General features: G+C 44.7%; 1 protein-coding gene across 1 annotated transcript in view; it reads right to left on the reverse strand.

The window, feature by feature from the left end:
* Positions 1-17219, reverse strand: part of LOC145341794 (rifampicin phosphotransferase-like) — a 175706-nt gene extending 158487 nt beyond the window's left edge. Inside the window, exon 1 of the mRNA XM_080186727.1 lies at positions 16808-17219. Coding sequence (XP_080042853.1) covers positions 16808-17152 — 345 coding nt within the window. The 5' untranslated portion in view covers positions 17153-17219. The remainder of the gene's footprint in view (positions 1-16807) is intronic.
* Positions 17220-18205: the final 986 nt, after the last annotated feature.

An 18205-nucleotide genomic window follows, 5' to 3' on the forward strand; every position in this document is an offset into this window, starting at 1 on the left:
TTTTGAGCGGGAAGAGTCTCTCCACCTCTATCCTATCCATCCCATTCATCATCTTATACATCTCAATGAGATCTCCCCTCATTCTTCTAAACTCTAACGAGTACAAGCCTAGTTTATTCAGCCTCTCCTCATAGCTCAACCCCCTCAACTCCGGTATCAGCCTAGTAAACCTCCTCTGCACTCCCTCCAGGGCCAAAATATCCTTGCGCAGGTGCGGCACCCAAAACTGCACACAGTACTCCAGCTGCGGCCTCACCAATGCCCTATACAGCTGCAGCAAGACCTCCCTACTTTTATATTCAATCCCCCTCGCTATGAAGGCCAGCATCCCATTCGCCTTCCTGACCACCTGCTGCACATGCAAGCTGGGTTTTTGCGACTCATGCACAAGGACCCCGAGGTCCCTCTGCACCGTCAGGGGATGGGGGACGAAGATTAGAATGGGATGTTGCTGGTACTGAGTTGAAAATCTTCCTCCATTACATTTATCTATCAAGTATATGATGCAACAGGCATCCACTTTTGACCGTGCCCTCACCCCACCCTAAGCATTAGTGTAAAATGCCTGAACATAAAAGCAAAAGAACGCAGAGGCTGGAAATCAGAAATTAAAAACAGAGAATTCTGGATAAACTCAGCAGATCTGGCAGCACCTGTGGAGAAAGAAACACAGCTAACGTTCTGAGTCCATATGAGTCCAAAGCAGGTTAGGTAGATTGGCCATGCTAAATTGCCCCTTAGTGTCAGGGGGACCAGCTAGGGTATGTGCATGGGGTTATGAGAAGAGAGCCTGAGTTGGGACAAACAATGGGCTGAATGGCCTCCTTCTGCACTGTAGGATTCTATGATTCTGCAGAACATCTATAATCAGAACTATGCTGAAGGTAGTAGTCGGTGAAAATAAGTCAGATCAAAATCTTAAAACACGTCAAAGTTTGATGGTAATCAGACGGACTGTACTTAAAAAGGTTTTAAAACCTTTGCGGGTTGATGAATTGAAACGAACCTTTCCAGAGTGCCTGCCTTTGAAAGCCTCGGGGATGATTCTCCCAGCCCTCTGCGTTGTTCTAGTCGAGCAGGGGACTGGGAGACAGTGACGGCCGTTTCATAAGATTCTCACTGGGCGTCATGGCCTCCGCATGCTTCCCAGCCTAAGATTTTTGTCATTACCAAATCTGCACTGGAATTCAACACTGGGCTAATCATATGGAAATGTCATTCAAAAGGAAACTTAGTTCAAAGATAATTGGGGGATGTGATGATAGAATATACGTGACACAGTGGGCGGCATGGTAGCACAGTGGTTAGCACTGCTGCTTCACAGCTCCAGGGCCCTGGGTTCGATTCTTGGCTCAGGTCACTGTCTGTGTGGAGTTTGCACATTCTCCTCGTGTCTGTGTGGGTTTCCTCAGTCCAAAGATGTGCGGGTTAGGTTGATTGGCCATGCTAAGAAATTGCCCCTTAGTGTCCAGGGTAGTGGAGGTTTGAGTGATTAGTGGGTATAAAATGTAGGAATATAGGGATAGGGCCTGGGTGGGATTGTGTTCAGTGCAGACTCGATGGGCTGAAGGGCCTCTTTCTGCACTGCAGGGTCCTATGGTTCAGTGAAGAACAGCTAAATTTAAACAATCTTCACCAGCTACAATGATACAAGTTAGCTGATGGACTCCTCCTAACTCAAACACTCAATTAACTCAACATTGAATTCCACGCCAGCATCTGTTAAATACACTACCTCCGCCATCTGTAAGGAGAATGGCAACAGCAACATGGGGACACTGTGGACCCCAGGCTTATAAGAATCTGATTTTAAATAAGCTACAACATAAACCTTTTATGTGCTCAACCAAGTCTTTGACATAAGCAATGTCTTTAATGCAGTCAATAACCTTACTCTCTCTGTGGCTGGAGATGAAACTTTTGTCCTGGGGTGGCACAGTGGTTAGCAGTGTTGCCTCACAGCACCAGGGACTCGGGTTCGATTCCCAGCTTGGGACACTGCGTGGAGTTTTTCATATTCTCCCCATGAACTTCCTCCAGATGCTCTGGTTTCCTCCCACAATCCAAAGATGCACAGGTTAGGTGGATTGGCCATACTACATTGCCTTAGTGTCAGAGGACTAGCTAGGGTAAATACTCAGGGTTATGGGGATAGGGCCTGGGTGGGATTGTGGTTGGTGGAGACTCAGTAGGCTGAGTGGCCTCTTTCTGCACTGTAGGATTGTATGATTCTCCAAATTGTGGCAACAAGAGGATTTGACTTCATTGCAGTGTCAAGGTAAGCCTAATGTGACTAATAAATAAAATTTAAAGGTGGTGAGGCAAATTGATAAGTTGATTAAAATAACAAATAGGTTCCTAGGGTTTATAAATCAAAGAAGAGAACACAGGAGCAAAGAGATCACACTGGACAGTTTCTGTTTTCAGCATCTGAGGACATATCCTCAGCATCTCTTGTCAGGACAAGGTCACCAACACAGAGGTACTGGCATGTCAGTTGTTTCAGCACGCGCACCTATGCTAAGCCAACAACATCTGCACTGGCTCAGCCGTGTAAATCAGAGGGATGATGACTGTATACCCAAAGACCTTCTGGACAATGAACTGGTCACGGCCTCTTGCAGGGTTCTGGATTTCCACTACAAGGACGCTTAAAAGATGGCAGACATTGACACCGAGGGCCGTAACCTCTCGAGGCTGACTGAAGGACACTGGAAGAGGCAAGCAGAAATCTCAGCAGAGGACAAGAGGCCAGCACCTTCTCAACCCCAACTTCTTCCACTGCAGCAAACACAACAGTGAGTGCCACGGCAGAGTGTGGCTCCCGATCCACACCAAACAATGCTTAACACAGAGTTAACCACCACGGCATACACCATTGTGCTAAGTGATGGCAGGCTGCCATAATTGTGCAAGAGTTCTGCCATCGCTGAAATAAAACATCAACGGGCAGGTTACTGCTGAATAAGTGCTGAGTGGATGGCTGACAATGCCTTCTATCACTTTGTTGATAGATGAGAGCACAGATTTAAAGAGTAGTAAGTGACTGGATTGCAATTGTCCTGCTGCATCCTGTGATAAAAGTCCCTGGATAAAAACAAACTGACTCTTCCTACAAATTGTACAACCTTCCCATTCTTTCCAGCAACAAAAGTTTGTGCAGTGGGCACAATGGTGATAACAGAGTGAAGTTCTTGTATACAGTAAAAATAGTACACTCAAATTATAAGTGAAATTCAGGCAATTAGAAATTTAATTAAAACAGGAACTGTTTGATTTGATTCGATTCATTATTTTCACATGTATTAGCATACAGTGAAAAGTATTGTTTCTTGCACGCTGTACAGACAAAGCATACCATTCATAGAGAAGGAAAAGAGTGCAGGATGTCATAGCTAGGGTATAAGATCAGCTTATTTAGTCATAGCTAGGGAGTAAGATCAGCTTAGCAGGAGATACGTCCATTCAAAAGTCTGTAAGAAGTCTCACAACACTGGGTTAAAGTCCAACCAGTTTATTTGATAGTAAACCATGTCACCCAATTACCTTTCTCCACCTCTGAAAAATCGCCCAACTTCTGCCCCTGCCGCAGATCATGCGTTGCTGAAACGCTCGTTCCTGTCTTTGTTACCTTTGCCCCTGATTATTCCAAGGCGCTTCTGGCAGGCCACCTACATTCTACCCTCCATAAACTCAGGATCATCCAAAGCTGGCCTCCTGTTGCTCGGTGGGTAATTTTGCTTTCCAATGCTTCCGGGAAGCCCCTCAAGAGGGTTCATTATGTTAGCGAAATTACACAAATATAAGTTGTTATTGAGCTTTGACAATTAAAAAGAGAGGACATTACCTGAACAGGGAGTATACAAAGAACAAAGAACAACACAGCACAGGAAACAGGCCCTTCGGCCCAATGAGCCGGCGCCGCCATTTTAACATTATGACTGCCCTCCTCTACCTTTGACCTTTATCTACGCCTATTGGGGAAGATTGAGGGAAGACTAATTTAGGGACAATTTGTTACACCAATCAGCCTAAGAGCACGTCTTTGGGGTGTGGGAGGAAACCGGAGCACCCGAAGAAAACCCACACAATCACGGGGAGAATGTGCAAACTCCCGCAGACACTGGCCAGCAGAATGTGCAGGGTTATGGGGGAGTAGGCTACTGCAGAGCTGCTCATATGATCAAGATGGGCCAAATGGTCTCCTTCTGCATCATAATAATTCTGCATTTGTGATGTTTTGCAGCTCAGGCAGAGAGTCTGACTTCCTTCTGCACTGTAGGGATTCTATGGTATCAGGATGAGCTCTCCAAACAAATATTGTAACTTAGTGCCATCACCTAGCCTTTTCCCCATACCTTTGCACATGAATGTCAAATGCCCCAGTTGAACCTGCCTCCACCACACTTCCAGGCAGGGCATTCCAGGCTGAACTACTCACTGTGTTAGAAAGTCTTTTTGTTCTGAGATCACATTTGCTTCTTCTGCCAATTAGGTCAAATCTGTGCCCTCTCATTCTTGATCCTTTCACAAGCGGGAACAGTTTCTCCCTGTCTAATCTGTCCAGCTCCCTCATGATTTTGAGCATCTCCATCAAATCTCCTCTCAGCCGTCTTCTCTCCAAGGTGAAGGGAGGTTAAGAAAATAAGGCAGTTCAATAAATGGTTAAGTGGAGGGAAAGAGAAAGAGGATGCATTTCAGAGGGGTTCTCCAAGGATGGACTGCATTTGGACAGGAAAGTAGCTAATAAACTGGCAACACAGAGAAGCAGGAAAATTGTTTAAGTTAGGAAGGAAGGGAATGAAAATCAAAGCAGTCAAAAAGAACAGGAAAGAGAAAAGAATACAAAATATAATTTGTTAAGGAAGAAATGGAGCCATGTAAGAGGAAAATCAAATCAACCAACTGCACTCAAAAAGACTGAGATAAAGGAATGAGGTAAAAGGAAAATTACTGTGGATGCTGGAATCTGTAACAGAATCAGAAAATGCTGAAAAATCTCAGTACCTGACAAAGGGTCATCCAGATTTGAAACATTAAATTCCCTCTCCAGAGTTGCTATCAGACCTGCTAAGATTTTTCCAGTATTTTGTTTTTGTAAAGGATTGTAAAGGCTTGAACAAAAGAATGAAAGAAAAACACACAATATTCAAATGTAAAAGAAAATCAGGTTTGCAAAACTTAATCTGAAATATAAACAGGAGGAGATCAGTAGGGATTAATCATAGAGATTTACTACATGAAAACAGAAGCCTTTGGCTCATCTTGTCCACACCGCCTTTTTTTTTTAAGCAATCTAAGCTACTCTCAATTCTCCGCATTTGGCACATATCCTTCTATACCCATCTTACTGTCAAAATGTTTCTTAAAACACAAAATTGTACCTGCCTCTACTATTACCTCTGGCAGTTTGTTCCAGACACTCACCACTCTCTGTATGAAAAAATTGCCCTTCTGGACACTTTTGTATCTCTCCCCTCTCACTTTAAACCAATGCCCTCTAGTTTTAGACTCCCCTAACTTTGGAAAAAGATATTGACTTCTAGCTCATCTACGTCCCTCATTACTTGATAGACCTCTATAAGATCACCCCTTAGCCTTCTAAGCACCAGAGAAAAAAGCCCCAGCCTATCCAGCCTCTCCTTATAATTCAAACCATCACATCCCAGTAGAATCCTAGTAAATTTCTTCTGCACTCTTTCTAGTTTAATAATATCCTTTCTATAATGGGTGATCAGAACTGTACACAGTATTCCAAGTGTGGTCTTAGCAATGTCTTGTACAACTTCAGCAAGACATCCCAACTCCTGTATTCAATGTTCTGACCAATGAAACCAAGCATGCTGAATGCCTTCTTCGCCACTCTGTCCACTTGTGACTCCACTTTCAAGGAACATATAGCCCTAGATCTCTTTGTTCTGAAACTCTCCCCAGCGCCCTACCATTAACTGAATAAGTCCTGCTCTGGTTCAATCTACCAAAATGCATCACCTCGCATTTATCTAAATTAAACTCCATCTGCCATTCATCAGCCCACTGGCCCAATTGATCCAGATCTCGTTGCAATTGGAGATAACTTTCTTCACTGTCCATTATGCCACCAATTTTGGTGTCATCTGCAAAATTACTAACCATGCCTCCTATATTCATATCCGAATCATTAATATAAATGACAAGTAGCAGTGGACCCAGCACTGATCCCTGAGGCACACCGCTGGTCACAGATCTCCAGTTTGAAAAACAACCTTCTACTCTCACCCTCTGGCTTCTGCATCAAGCCAACTTTGAACCCCCTTAGCTACCTCAGCCTTGATTCCGTGAGATTTAACTTTATGCAACAATCTTCCATGCGGATTATGTAACAAGGAGATGGCTTTAATAACTCCAACAGAAACTTGGTTGCAGACAGATGATAGACAAAACACATTTAATAAACTGCCACATTAAAGGTTAAGACACATGATAAAATCTTCTGCTGTACCGGTCAGGTGCGAAACAACATTGAGAGTATCGTGCACAGTTTGGGTCTCTCTACTCAAGAAGAGACACAGTTGCATTGGAAGCAGTTCAGAAAAGACTCTCAAGGCTAACTCCTGAGATAAGAGGAATGGTTGAGGATGTGAGTTGACATGAGGAAAAGTTGACCCTATACTGACTGGAGTTTAAAAGAATTGAGGGCATCTTTCAGCGTCTGGAGGTGTCAGTGACAAACCTGGTGTTGTCAGACTTCTTACTGTGTTTACCCCAGTCCAACGCCGGCATCTCCACATGATTCAATCAGATCAACACTGAACTTCTAAAGACCAAAGCTAAAAGAGGATTGCGACAACAGCACAGTTTTACTTGTGGGAGTTAAATACAAGATGAAGGTCTGGATTCTCTGATGTTGTTCACCCCACCACTGTGGACAGCGAGAATGAAACATTTGGCTCAGCCAAATCTCCATTTACAGCAGCAGCAGGACCGGAGAATCCCAGCCGCGGGCAGGACCGGAGAATCCCAGCCGCGGGCAGGACCGGAGAATCCCAGCCGCGGGCAGGACCGGAGAATCCCAGCCGCGGGCAGGACCGGAGAATTCTAGTGGAACTCTATAGAGAGATGCAGAAGAATAACACAGAATATGGAACACAGAATCTCTCTGCTCTGATGTTTTACACCCCATGGGAGCCTTCTGTTATTCAATCTGTTTTGTGTAGTTTCACTTTGAAGCGTCTAAGCCCTTTACCTCAAGCATTTCCTGTGTTAGGTCATTTCCTAACCAATCTCCTGAAAAAAAAGATACTTGTCTTTATCTCACATTGGATTTACGATGAGCTATTCCAATTTGGATTCCGCCACAGTTAAATCATTATATGCTGAGTATCCCATTCAGAATTTTTGAGCTTAATCAGAATTCTTCTAAACTTAAAAATGTCATTTCTTTCATCTTTTCCACGATCTTCAACTTCTCAATTCTGGTACCATACAGCTTGGTATGGGCTCCTGCTCTGCCCGAGACCAAAAGAAACTACAAAAGGTCGTGAATGTAACCCAATCTATCACACAAACCAGACTCCCATCCATTGACTCTGTCTACACTTCCCGCTGCCTCGGAAAAGCAGCCAGCATAATTAAGGATCCCATGCATCCCGGACATTCTCTCATCCACCTTCTCCCATCGGGAAAATGATAAGTCCGAGGTCACGTACCAACCGACTCAAGAACAGCTTCTTCCCTGCTGCTGTCAGACTTTTGAATGGACCTACCTCACATTAAGTAGATCTTTCTCTACACCCTAGCTATGACTGTAACACTACATTCTGTGCTCTTTCATTTTCTTCTCTATGAATGGTATGCTTTGTCTGCATAGCATGCAAGAAACAATATTTTTCACTGTATGCTGATACATGTGACAATAATACATCAAATTAAGTCGAATCAAATCAAATCAATCTATTTGTACTGCCAACAGTCTGTTACTATAGGGACAAGGGTTGGAAATATTCCTCTTATTTGGCAGAGTGGGACAACGAGAAGGAAGAGCAGCATTGAAGCCACTGGCACGAAAAGTGGCTTTCTCTGCCATATTACTGAGCACACTGGGAAAAAAATGGCAAGGGTGGTTGCCACAACATCATATTGGTGAGGCATGTTCTGAATGAGCCCGCCCCGCTGGCAACTTAACTTTTTGAAGATTAGGACAACCTTTAGATTGGGCCCAGTGTACAAACGTTCACACGGAAACCCTGCCCCAGCACTGCCCGGGCACCGCCCCAAGGATAACCCTCTCTCCTCAGCAATGCACTTACCGGCATGGTGGCACTGTGGTTAGCACTGCTATCTCACAGCACAAGAGACCCTGGTTCAATTCCAGCCTTGGGTCACTGTCTGTGCAGAGTCTGCATAAGCTTCCTCCGGTTACTCCAGTTTCCTCCCATAATCCAAGATTTGCAGGCAAGGTTGAGTGGCCATCCTAAATTGCCCTATCGTGTCAGTGGGGTTTGCAAGATAAATTCATGGGTTTACAGGTACTGGGCTGGGGTGGGATTGTTGTCAGTGCAGGCTCGATAGGCTGCTTGGCCTCCTTCTGCACTGTAGGGATTCTATGATTCTACCTGAGCTTCTCTGGTAGGTCTATCCACCAGACGCATGCCATGGCAGACCAACCTGTGCGCCATTCAGTTTTCAATTTTCTGAAAATGGGGACGATTGTTCTTTTCTTTGCTACCAGAGTTCATTTCCTCAGGTTTATAAAGGACAAAAAATTACAGCACAAGAACAGGCCCTTTGGCCCTCCAAGCCTGCACCGACCGTGCTGCCTGACTTAACTAAAACCCCCTATCCTTCCAGGGACCATATCTCTCTATTCCCATCTTATTCATGTACTTGTCAAGACGCCCCTTAAAAGTCACTACCATATCCGCTTCCACTACCTCCCCCGGCAATGAGTTCCAGGCACCCACTACTCTGTGTAAAACATCTGCCTCATACATCTCCTTTAAACGTTGCCCCTCGCACTTTGAACCTATGCCCCCTAGTAATTAACTCTTCCACCCTGGGAAAAGGCTTCTGACTATCCACTCTGTCCATGCCCCTCATAATCTTGTAGACTTCTATCAGGTCTCCCCTCAACTTCTGTCGCTCCAGTGAGAACAAACCAAGTTTTTCCAACCTCTCGTCATAGCCAACGCCCTCCATACCAAGCAATGTCCTGGTAAATCTTTTCTGTACCCTCTCCAAAACCTCCACATCCTTCTGGTAGTGTGGCGACCAGAATTGAAAACTATATTTCAAGTGCAGCTTAACTAAGGTTCCATAAAGCTGCAACATGACTTGCCAATTTTCAAACTCAATACCCCAGCCAACGAAGCAAGCATGCCATATGCCTTCTTGACTACCTTCCCCGTTTGATAGGCTCATGAACAAAGTAAGGAGGTGTGGGATAGAAGGAAATTTGGCCGATTGCATAGCAGACAGAGGGTGGTGGTGGTGGTGGTGGAGGGGAAATTTTCAGACTGGAGACCAGTTACCAGCCGTGTACCACAGGGATCAGTGCTGGGTCCTCTGCTATTTGTGATTTTTATCAATGACTTGAAAGAGGGGCTGAACTATGGGTAAGTAAATTTGTTGATGACACCAAGATTGGTGGGCTGGTGGATGAGATGGAGGGCTCTTGTAGGCTGCAAAGAGACATTGATGAGGATGCAGAGCTGGGCCGAAAGTGGCAGATGGAGTTTAACCCTGATAAAGTGCGAGGTGATTCATTTTGGTAGGACAAACTTGAATGCGGATTACAGGGTCAATGGCAGGGTTCTGAGGAATGTGGAGGCACAGAGAGGTCTTGGGGTTAATATCCAGAGATCTTTGAAGGTTGCCAGTTAAGCGGATAGAGACGTGAAGAAGGCCTATAGTGTGTTTGCGTTTATTAACAGGGGGTTTGAGTTTAAGAGTCATAGGATTATGCTGCAACTAAACAGGACCTTGGTAAGACCACATTTGGAATATTGTGCACAGTTCTGGTCACCTCATTATAAGAAGGATGCGGACGCATTGCAGAAGAGATTTACCAGGATGCTGCCTGGTTTGGAGGATACGTCTTATGAAAAAAGGTAAAAGAAGCTGGTGCTTTTCTCTTTAGAGTGGAGGAGGGTGAGAGGTGACTTAATAGAGGTTTATAAGATGATGAGGGGGATAGACAGCATGGATGTTCAGAGACTATTTCCTTGGGTGGATGTAGTTGTTACTAGAGGGCATAACTATAAGGTTCATGGTGGGAGATATAGGAGGGATGTCCAAGGTAGATGCAACAAAACAGCTGAGGTTCTATGAAAACTCTTAGGAAGTACGACTGAAGTGATTATTAGAGAAAATTAAGGCAAACGGAGATTGGACATTGAATGAAAAACTAATAAAATGGTTGGAAACAGGAACTTCTCAGGATTGTTAAGTGGGTAGTGGTGTTCCACAGTGTTCTATTACAGTTCACAGTGTACAATAATGAGCTGAACATAGGATTGGAAGGAATGTTGTCCAATTTTGCAGAAAATAATGAAATACAAGACATAGCACAGAATTCCAAAGATCAGCAGAAGCTAATTAAGGGTTCTTAATTAGAACTCAATGTCATTAAATGTGTTACATTTAACTTAAAGTACTTTGGAGTCAGCTGGATAATGTATAAGGGCAGAAGGATTTGCAGGTTCAGGTTCACAAGACATTAACAGTGGATATATCCCTGCATAGAATTATCCACTAGAATTTCAACACTTGTCAAACCTATTAAAAAAAGTGGTGATCTGATTGTCCCCATTGCAATATATGCAATAATGAGAAAACAAATGCACAATTTTTTGAAAATAGCTTTTAGGTTTTAAACTGTCAGATATCAAAACCCAAACCTGGGAGGACTTCTCCAAAGGGTCTTGCAATCCCAATGTACTGGAAAGCAAGCTTATTACATATTTTCTCAAAAGGTGGTGACGTGGTCAATATCTGACCAACATGGTGAAAGTGGTTAGCACTGCTGCCTACAGCACCAGGGACCTGTGTTCAATTCCCAGCTTGGGTCACTGTCTGTGCGGAGTCTGCACATTCTCCCTGTGTCTGCGTGGGTTTCTTCCGTGTGCTCCGGCTTCCTCCCACAGTCTGAAAGATCTGCTGGTTAGGTGCATTGGCCGTGCTAAATTCTCCCTCAGTGTATCCGAACAGGTGCCGGAGTGTGGAGACTAGGGGATTTTCACCGTAACTTCATTGCAGTGTTAATGTAAGTCTACTTGTGATGCTAATAAATAAACTTAAATTTGAAGTGACTCCTGTCTTACAGCAAAGTGGCTGGTCCTTCCTTGCTTATTAAGGAACAGATGATAAATGGCGGTCTTCTGAGGCTACCTATACTCATACCCGTCGCTGCAACTTTAACACAGTTCAGTATTATGTGATTTGAAAATGAAGAGAATCAAGTCCCCACACGCCTGTCACCGAGTCGCTATGTGACGAGCATCTTGGACAACAGCGTCTTCGCAAAAAGCAATTGAGATATTGGAGTTTATGGCCAGGGGTGTAAAATATGAAAACAAAATGTAAATCTCAATCAATATAAAATTTTAGTAAGACAACATTTGGATTAGACTCACAGAATCAAATAACTTGACTCAAGTCTACGCCGACATAAGAAATGCCCTGACCTGCCCATCTAAACCCACTTGCCAACACTTAGCCTTGAATGTTATGGTGTGCCAAATGCTCATCCAGGTACTTTTTAAAGGATCTGAGGCATCCCGCCCCCACCACCCTCCCAGGCAGCGCATTCCAGACCGTGACCACCCTCTGGGTAAAAAAAGTCTTTCCTCAAATTCCCCCCTAAACCTCCCACCCCTCATTTTTAACTTGTGTCCCCTCGTAACTGACCCTTCAACTAAGGTGAACAGCTGCTCCCTATCCACCCTGTCCCTGGCCCTCAATCTTGAACACATCAGTCAGATTGCCCTTTCAGTCTTCTCTGCTCCAATGGAAACAACCCAAGTCTATCCAACCTGTCTTTACAAGTTACATTATGGCTTTTCCCTACAGATCATGGCTCCAAACTTTATAAATGATACTGAGTCAATGGAGAGGTTGTAAAGCAGATTTATTGTCTAAGGAGATAGCGCGTGAAGGAAAAATTCTGGTGTTTTCATTACAACAGAGTAACTGAAGAGAACCTGACCTGCTGAGTGCTTCCAGTATTTTTCGAGATTAAAGAATTGATGTGATAGGCTTTAAGATTAAGAACAATTTGCATGGCTGTTTTGAATAGTTGAGCAACTTCAGATGACAAGACACAGATTAAAGATTAAACAGAAGGAACATTCTTCGCTGGACAGATGATTGGGAAATGCATAACTGGAGCTTGTGACTGGAGGCAACTCCATATCAATGAATTAGATAGAGTCGTGGAGGTTTACAGCATGGAAACAGGCCCTTCGGCCCAACTTGTCCATGCTGCTCTTTTTTAAAACCACGAAGCTAGTCCCAATTGCTCAGTTTTGCCCATATTCTTCTATACACTTTTTAAAAGACAAAATTGTACTAATCTCTACTATTACTTCTGGCAGCTTATTCCTGACATTCACCACCCTTTATGTGAAAAAATTGCCCCTCTGGACCCTTTCGTATCTCACCCCTCTCACTTTAACCTGGTGTTGTGAGACTATTTACTAGGTTTAAAGTCCAACAGGTTTATTTGGTAGCACGAGCTTTCAGAGAGGCGAAAGCACATGCTACCAAATAAACCTGTTAGACTTTAATCTGGTGTTGTGAGACTACTTACTGTGCCTACCCCAGTCCAACGCTGGCAACTCCACACCTTAAACTTTAAGACTCCTCTACCTTTGGGAAAAGATGTTGACTACCCACCTAATCTATGCTCCTCATTATTTTGTAGACCTCTGTAAGATCACCCCTAAGCCTCCTACGCTCCAGGAAAAAACATCCCAGTCTATCCAGCCTCTCCTCATAACTCAAACCATCAAGTCCCGGCAGCATCCGAGTAAATCTTTCCTACACTCTTCCTAGCTTAATAATATCCTTTCTATAATATAATCCTTTCTATACAATAATGAGGAGCACAGATCAGCTTGATTGTCAATATCTTTTCCCAAAAGTAGGGGAGTCTAAAACTGGAGGGCATAGGTTTAAGGTGAGAGGGGAGAGATGCAAAAGTTTCCAGAGGGGTCATTTTTTCACACAGAGTGGTGAGTGCCTGGAACGAGGTGTCAGATGTGGTAGTAGAGATGGATACAATGGCGTCTTTTAAAACGCATTTAGATAGTTACATGGATAAGTTGGGTGTGGAGGGATATGGGCCAAATGCAGGCAATTGGGATTATTTTAGGGGCTTGAAAAAAAGGGAAGCATGGACAAGTTGGGCCGAAGGGCCTGTTTCCATGCTGTAAACCTCTATGGCTCGATGACAGATCGAAGAAAGGAGAATAAAGGATTTGGTAACATGGAAGAAATACAGGTTGAGGACTACTCCTTCATTGGTTGATGAACATGATAAACTTGATAAAGGAGAATTGCTTGGGCTGAATGACTCATTTCTGTATTGGTTTTGTTATTTTTATCCTCATTGCAACACATGTCCGTGTAATTGAGCCTAGATATGAAAGGAATGAATCATTCTGCTGTTTAATAAGCCAAGGTTGAAGTGAGATAGCTTTCTACCTGGCACTTCCTTAGTCCACCAGTGAAGGATTAACTTCAAATGATTTCTGATTTTTCCTCAAGGTTCCTTCCCCTCTTTCCCCACATACATACACTTTGTGCTGACACACAGGTATCACTACCCTGACCCTCCAGCATAGATTTGATGGGCCAAACAGACTCCTTCTGTACGATTAAGAACTCCATCCCTCATCCCTAACCATTTTCTACTCAGCCATTTCAGCATGTGGCTGTCAAGTAAAACTGACCCAGAGCCTTTGACGCAAGCAGCTGTGGGCAAGTAAGATGCTCTATCCTGAAACCTTTTTGCAAACCCGAATGCCCAAGCCTGGACGCTGGAGTGTAAACACCGTAAGCGGCGTTCTGGGCGGTTTAGAGATGGAAAACTTTGAAAGAGAAATTAGCAATTCCAGTTAGCAGCAAAGAAAAATGTCAAAATTTCACATTTTGAAGCTTGTATCGAATGACTAAAACACTATTGATTAGACATTGGCCGTGATTCTTCATCCCGCTGCACTAATTTTTTTTACACAGCGTGCCGGTAGAATCTCGCAGCAGGGATTCGCGCATGAGCCCTGATAACTTCTCCCACCGCCAGATTTCTGGTGGTATCTGCTACACGCCAGAAATCGGCAGGGAGGCACGGAAATAATTTCAATATTACTTTAAATGCGATTTAAATACGATCAGCGGGCCCAGGACTGAAGTCTCCGGTCCACTCACCTTTCCCCCACCCCCTACCAGCGATCAGGCTGTTGGGGAGTTGGGGGTCCGAGAGCCGTCATTGCGGGTGTCCCGGGGGGGGGATGGGGTGCCTGGACAGCAATCAAGCTAGTCAGCAATTGGGAGACCATCAGTGACGGGCCACTGCACATGCGCCAATCTCAGCACTGACAGGTCAGTGCATGTGCAGTGGCCTCCCCCTAGTTTTTAATGATAATCACCTCTGCAGTGCACAGAGTGTGGGAGATTCTTGTCTGAACTCCCACTGGAAAAAAAAGGTATGAATTACTCCAGTTTTCATGCAAATTTGGCACTTTGAATTTTTTTGGGAGAATTCCGGCCATTGTTCCCTTTCAAAGGTAACTCATACTTTAAATTACAGCATATGAATGGGTCCTTTTTACCAGTCACACTTCACACTCTACATGGAATTACATATGATATCACAACAGCTCACAGTTACTCTCAGTTTACATAGCTTGCTTCCCTTTCACTATCCCTGCCAGGACACAGAAATATCACTCACTGTGATGGTTATAATGTACGCTTCTTCCTCTAGTCTCAGGCTAGGCGAATCTTCCAGCCTCCTTTAACTCCTCACAAACGCTGTCTTCAATCTGAGCTAAAGCTACCAGCTGCATTCTTTGTGGTGAAAGATGGAGTCAGCATCTTTTCTGCTTTCAGGTGCAGACCTGATTAGTTCTTGTTTTCTACACCCAAATTGGCTACAAACCACACAAGACAAATCTGCATCTACTATCTGTGACGTTCCTGGGTTTAAAGGGAAGCTAATCTCACAATGGTTTCCTTTATCCTCCTCGCCCAGCTGTATTCTTTACATCTTACAAGTAAAAAGACAGTTATAGCGCAGCAGTTTACAACTTAATATTTATTACCTCTTTCCAGGACTATGGGAGATACAGGATGGGACTTTCCAGCCGCTCCTACTTCTTAGATCTCTTGGTTCCATCAAAGGTGAATGAACTTTTGACAGGGTCATCAAGTCCCACCATCATAAGGTGGGAAGTCTATCCGGCCTCGGGTCACCGTCTGAAACACATGGAGTCTACCTGTTCTCCCCATGTCTGCACTGGTTTTCTCCCACAGTCCAGGTTAGGTGGATTGGCCATGCTAAATTGCCCCTTAGTGTCCCACAGTCCAAAAATGTGTAAGTTAGGGGAATTAGTCGGGTAAGTACATGGGGTTATGGGGTGGATGGGATGCTCTGTCAGAGAGTCGGAGCAGACTGGATGGGCCAAATGGCCTCTTTCTGCACTGTAGGGGGTCTATGATTTTATGATCCTTATAGATGTGAACTACTGTCATTGTTTCCAAACAGAAACACTTTGCACTTCCCTGTTATCAGAGGATAACTCAAGCTGTTTTGTTTTCTGTCAATTAGACCACCCAGCAGGTGGATTCCAGATCCCCTACATTTAAAACTACAGCTCTAAAATAATCTTATAAACCTAAAAATACCATATCGAAACAATTTTGGCATGGTGGCATCGTGGTTAGCATTGCTGCCTCATAGCGTCAGGAATGCAGCTTTGATTCCCAGCTTGGGTGACTGCCTGTGTGGAGGCTGCACATTCTCCCCGTGTCTACGTGGTTCTCCCTTGTGTTTCCTCCGGGTACTCCGGTTTCCTCCCACATTCCAAAGATGTGCAGGTTAGGTGGATTGGCCATGCTAAATTGTCCCTTAGTACCAGGGGAGACTAGATAGGCTAAATGCATGGGGTTATGGGGATAGGTTCTGGGTGTGATTGTGGCTAGTACAGACGCCATGGGCCAAATGGCCTCCTTCTGCACCGTAGGAATTCTATGATTTATAACCACATGAACATACTTTTTAACGATAGCCAGCAACAAGTCCAAGGAAATCAAGGGACTGGCAGACAGACTAGTGATCAGGGTCCCAGACTGGGGGCTGCACAGGAGCCTTGGAATCACTACTCAGAGACTAAATGTCTCTCTGAAAATTAATTCCTGCCGCCGTTCTCTAACTCGGTGAGTTTACCCTTCTACACTTTTACCACACGTCTGCACTTCAAATTCGAAGCAGATTGGATATCAACGGAGTGGCTTGCTGCTATATTTACAGTTAAAGTTTCTTTGACACTCAGCCCAAACAGACACGCACACATACTCCTTTACAAGTGTTGACTGTCTGCACTTTCCTACCCCACGCCTTTAATATTTGCACTTTCAATGTTGTGGATATATTTTTTCAACTCCAAAGAATTGACAGGGAGAACTCTAAGGCGCTATGGATTTTAAAAGGGGAAGATAGGCGAAAAGTGAATGAGAGAGATTGGGAGAGGGGATGTTAACAGGAGGAGTGATGAAGGGTATGTTATTTTCAGTATGTTATTAGGCAGTAAGGGCAATCGAAACTTACATGAGGGTGCTCCATTAACTTTTGGACACATTCCATCTCTTCTGCAGAGTATCGGGAACTTCTCCCAAGTTCCCCCGGAGTCTTCACTCCCCCGGTTTTGGGCTTCAGATCCTTCTTCCTGCGCCCCAGCCCCATCCTCTGCCTCTCCGCCTCATGCCCGGTGACTGCATCCCTCTCTCGGAAGAGGCGATAACGGTAAAGGCAGACCACCAGCAGTTTCTTCAGGGTGTGAAAGCGCCCTGGCACCGCGTACCTCCCGTTCAGCGGCTCGGGGTCAGCCCGCAGGAGGCGGCTCACAATGTAGATGCAGAGGAAAGCCACCAGGATCGATCCCAGAACCAGCATCCCGACCCTTCTCACTGCTGCAGGATTGCAACAACCGCTCAGCACAGCTCTGTGAAAGTGATTGCATCCAATAGCTCTCACTGCCAATTATCAGGTACGCAACTAGCGGCTGTTCCCCGTAAAAACATTACCAGCCCCTCCCGGGAATGTGGATTGGAGTCAATAAATGATCGTCGGTGAAAAAAACTACCCCGACGGATTAAAAAAGTGTATTAGTGTCACAAGTCTATTAGTAAAATAAACAAAGTTAAAAAAAAAAGTTTATTAGTGTTACAAGTAAGCTGCAATGAAGTTACTGTGAAAATCCCACACTCCAGCACCTGTTCGGGTACACTGGGGAAGAATTTAGCATGGCCTATGCATCTAACCAGCACACCTTTCCGACTGTAGGAGGAAACTGGACAGAAACTCACCCAGATACGGGGAGAACGTGCAGACTCTGCACAGACAGTGACCCAAGCCGGGAATCGAACCTGGGTCCCTGGGGCTTTGAGGCAGCAGTGCTAATGACCACGCCACCCTATATCATCAAATCCCAGAATCCCCACAGCGCTGAAGAGGCCATTTGGCCCATTGAGTCTACATTGACTCTCTGATTGTATCTTACACAGACCTTCTCCCTGCCCTATTCCCATAACCCCGCACATTTACCATGGCTAATCCATCTGACCGGCACAACTTTGGAGTGTGAGGGGAAACCAGATTCCCCCGGAGGAAACACATGCAGATACAGGGAGAGTGAGCAGACTCCACACAGACAGTGAGCCAAGGCCAGAGTTGAACCCGGGTTCCTGGCACTGGGGGGGGCAGCAGTGTAAACACTATGCCACCTTGCCACAACACAAATAGAGGGGAGAATCTTACTGGCTTGTCCCAAAGCTCAGTCGGTGCGGCGAGCCAGTAAGACCAAGCGAGAGCTGTACCTGTGAGGTGTTAAGGGGTTAACATCGCATGAATCTCCTTTGATCTCGGCCATTTGTAAAAAGGTTTTGTAAGCTGAGATCCTGCAAAATTGCAAACGCAGCTGGTTGCTTTAAGATAAAGTGAAAAGTT

The sequence above is a fragment of the Carcharhinus amblyrhynchos genome, chromosome 4 (assembly GCF_965287045.1).
Source record: "Carcharhinus amblyrhynchos chromosome 4, sCarAmb.v2.hapA, whole genome shotgun sequence".
In the NCBI taxonomy this organism is placed as follows: domain Eukaryota; kingdom Metazoa; phylum Chordata; class Chondrichthyes; order Carcharhiniformes; family Carcharhinidae; genus Carcharhinus; species Carcharhinus amblyrhynchos.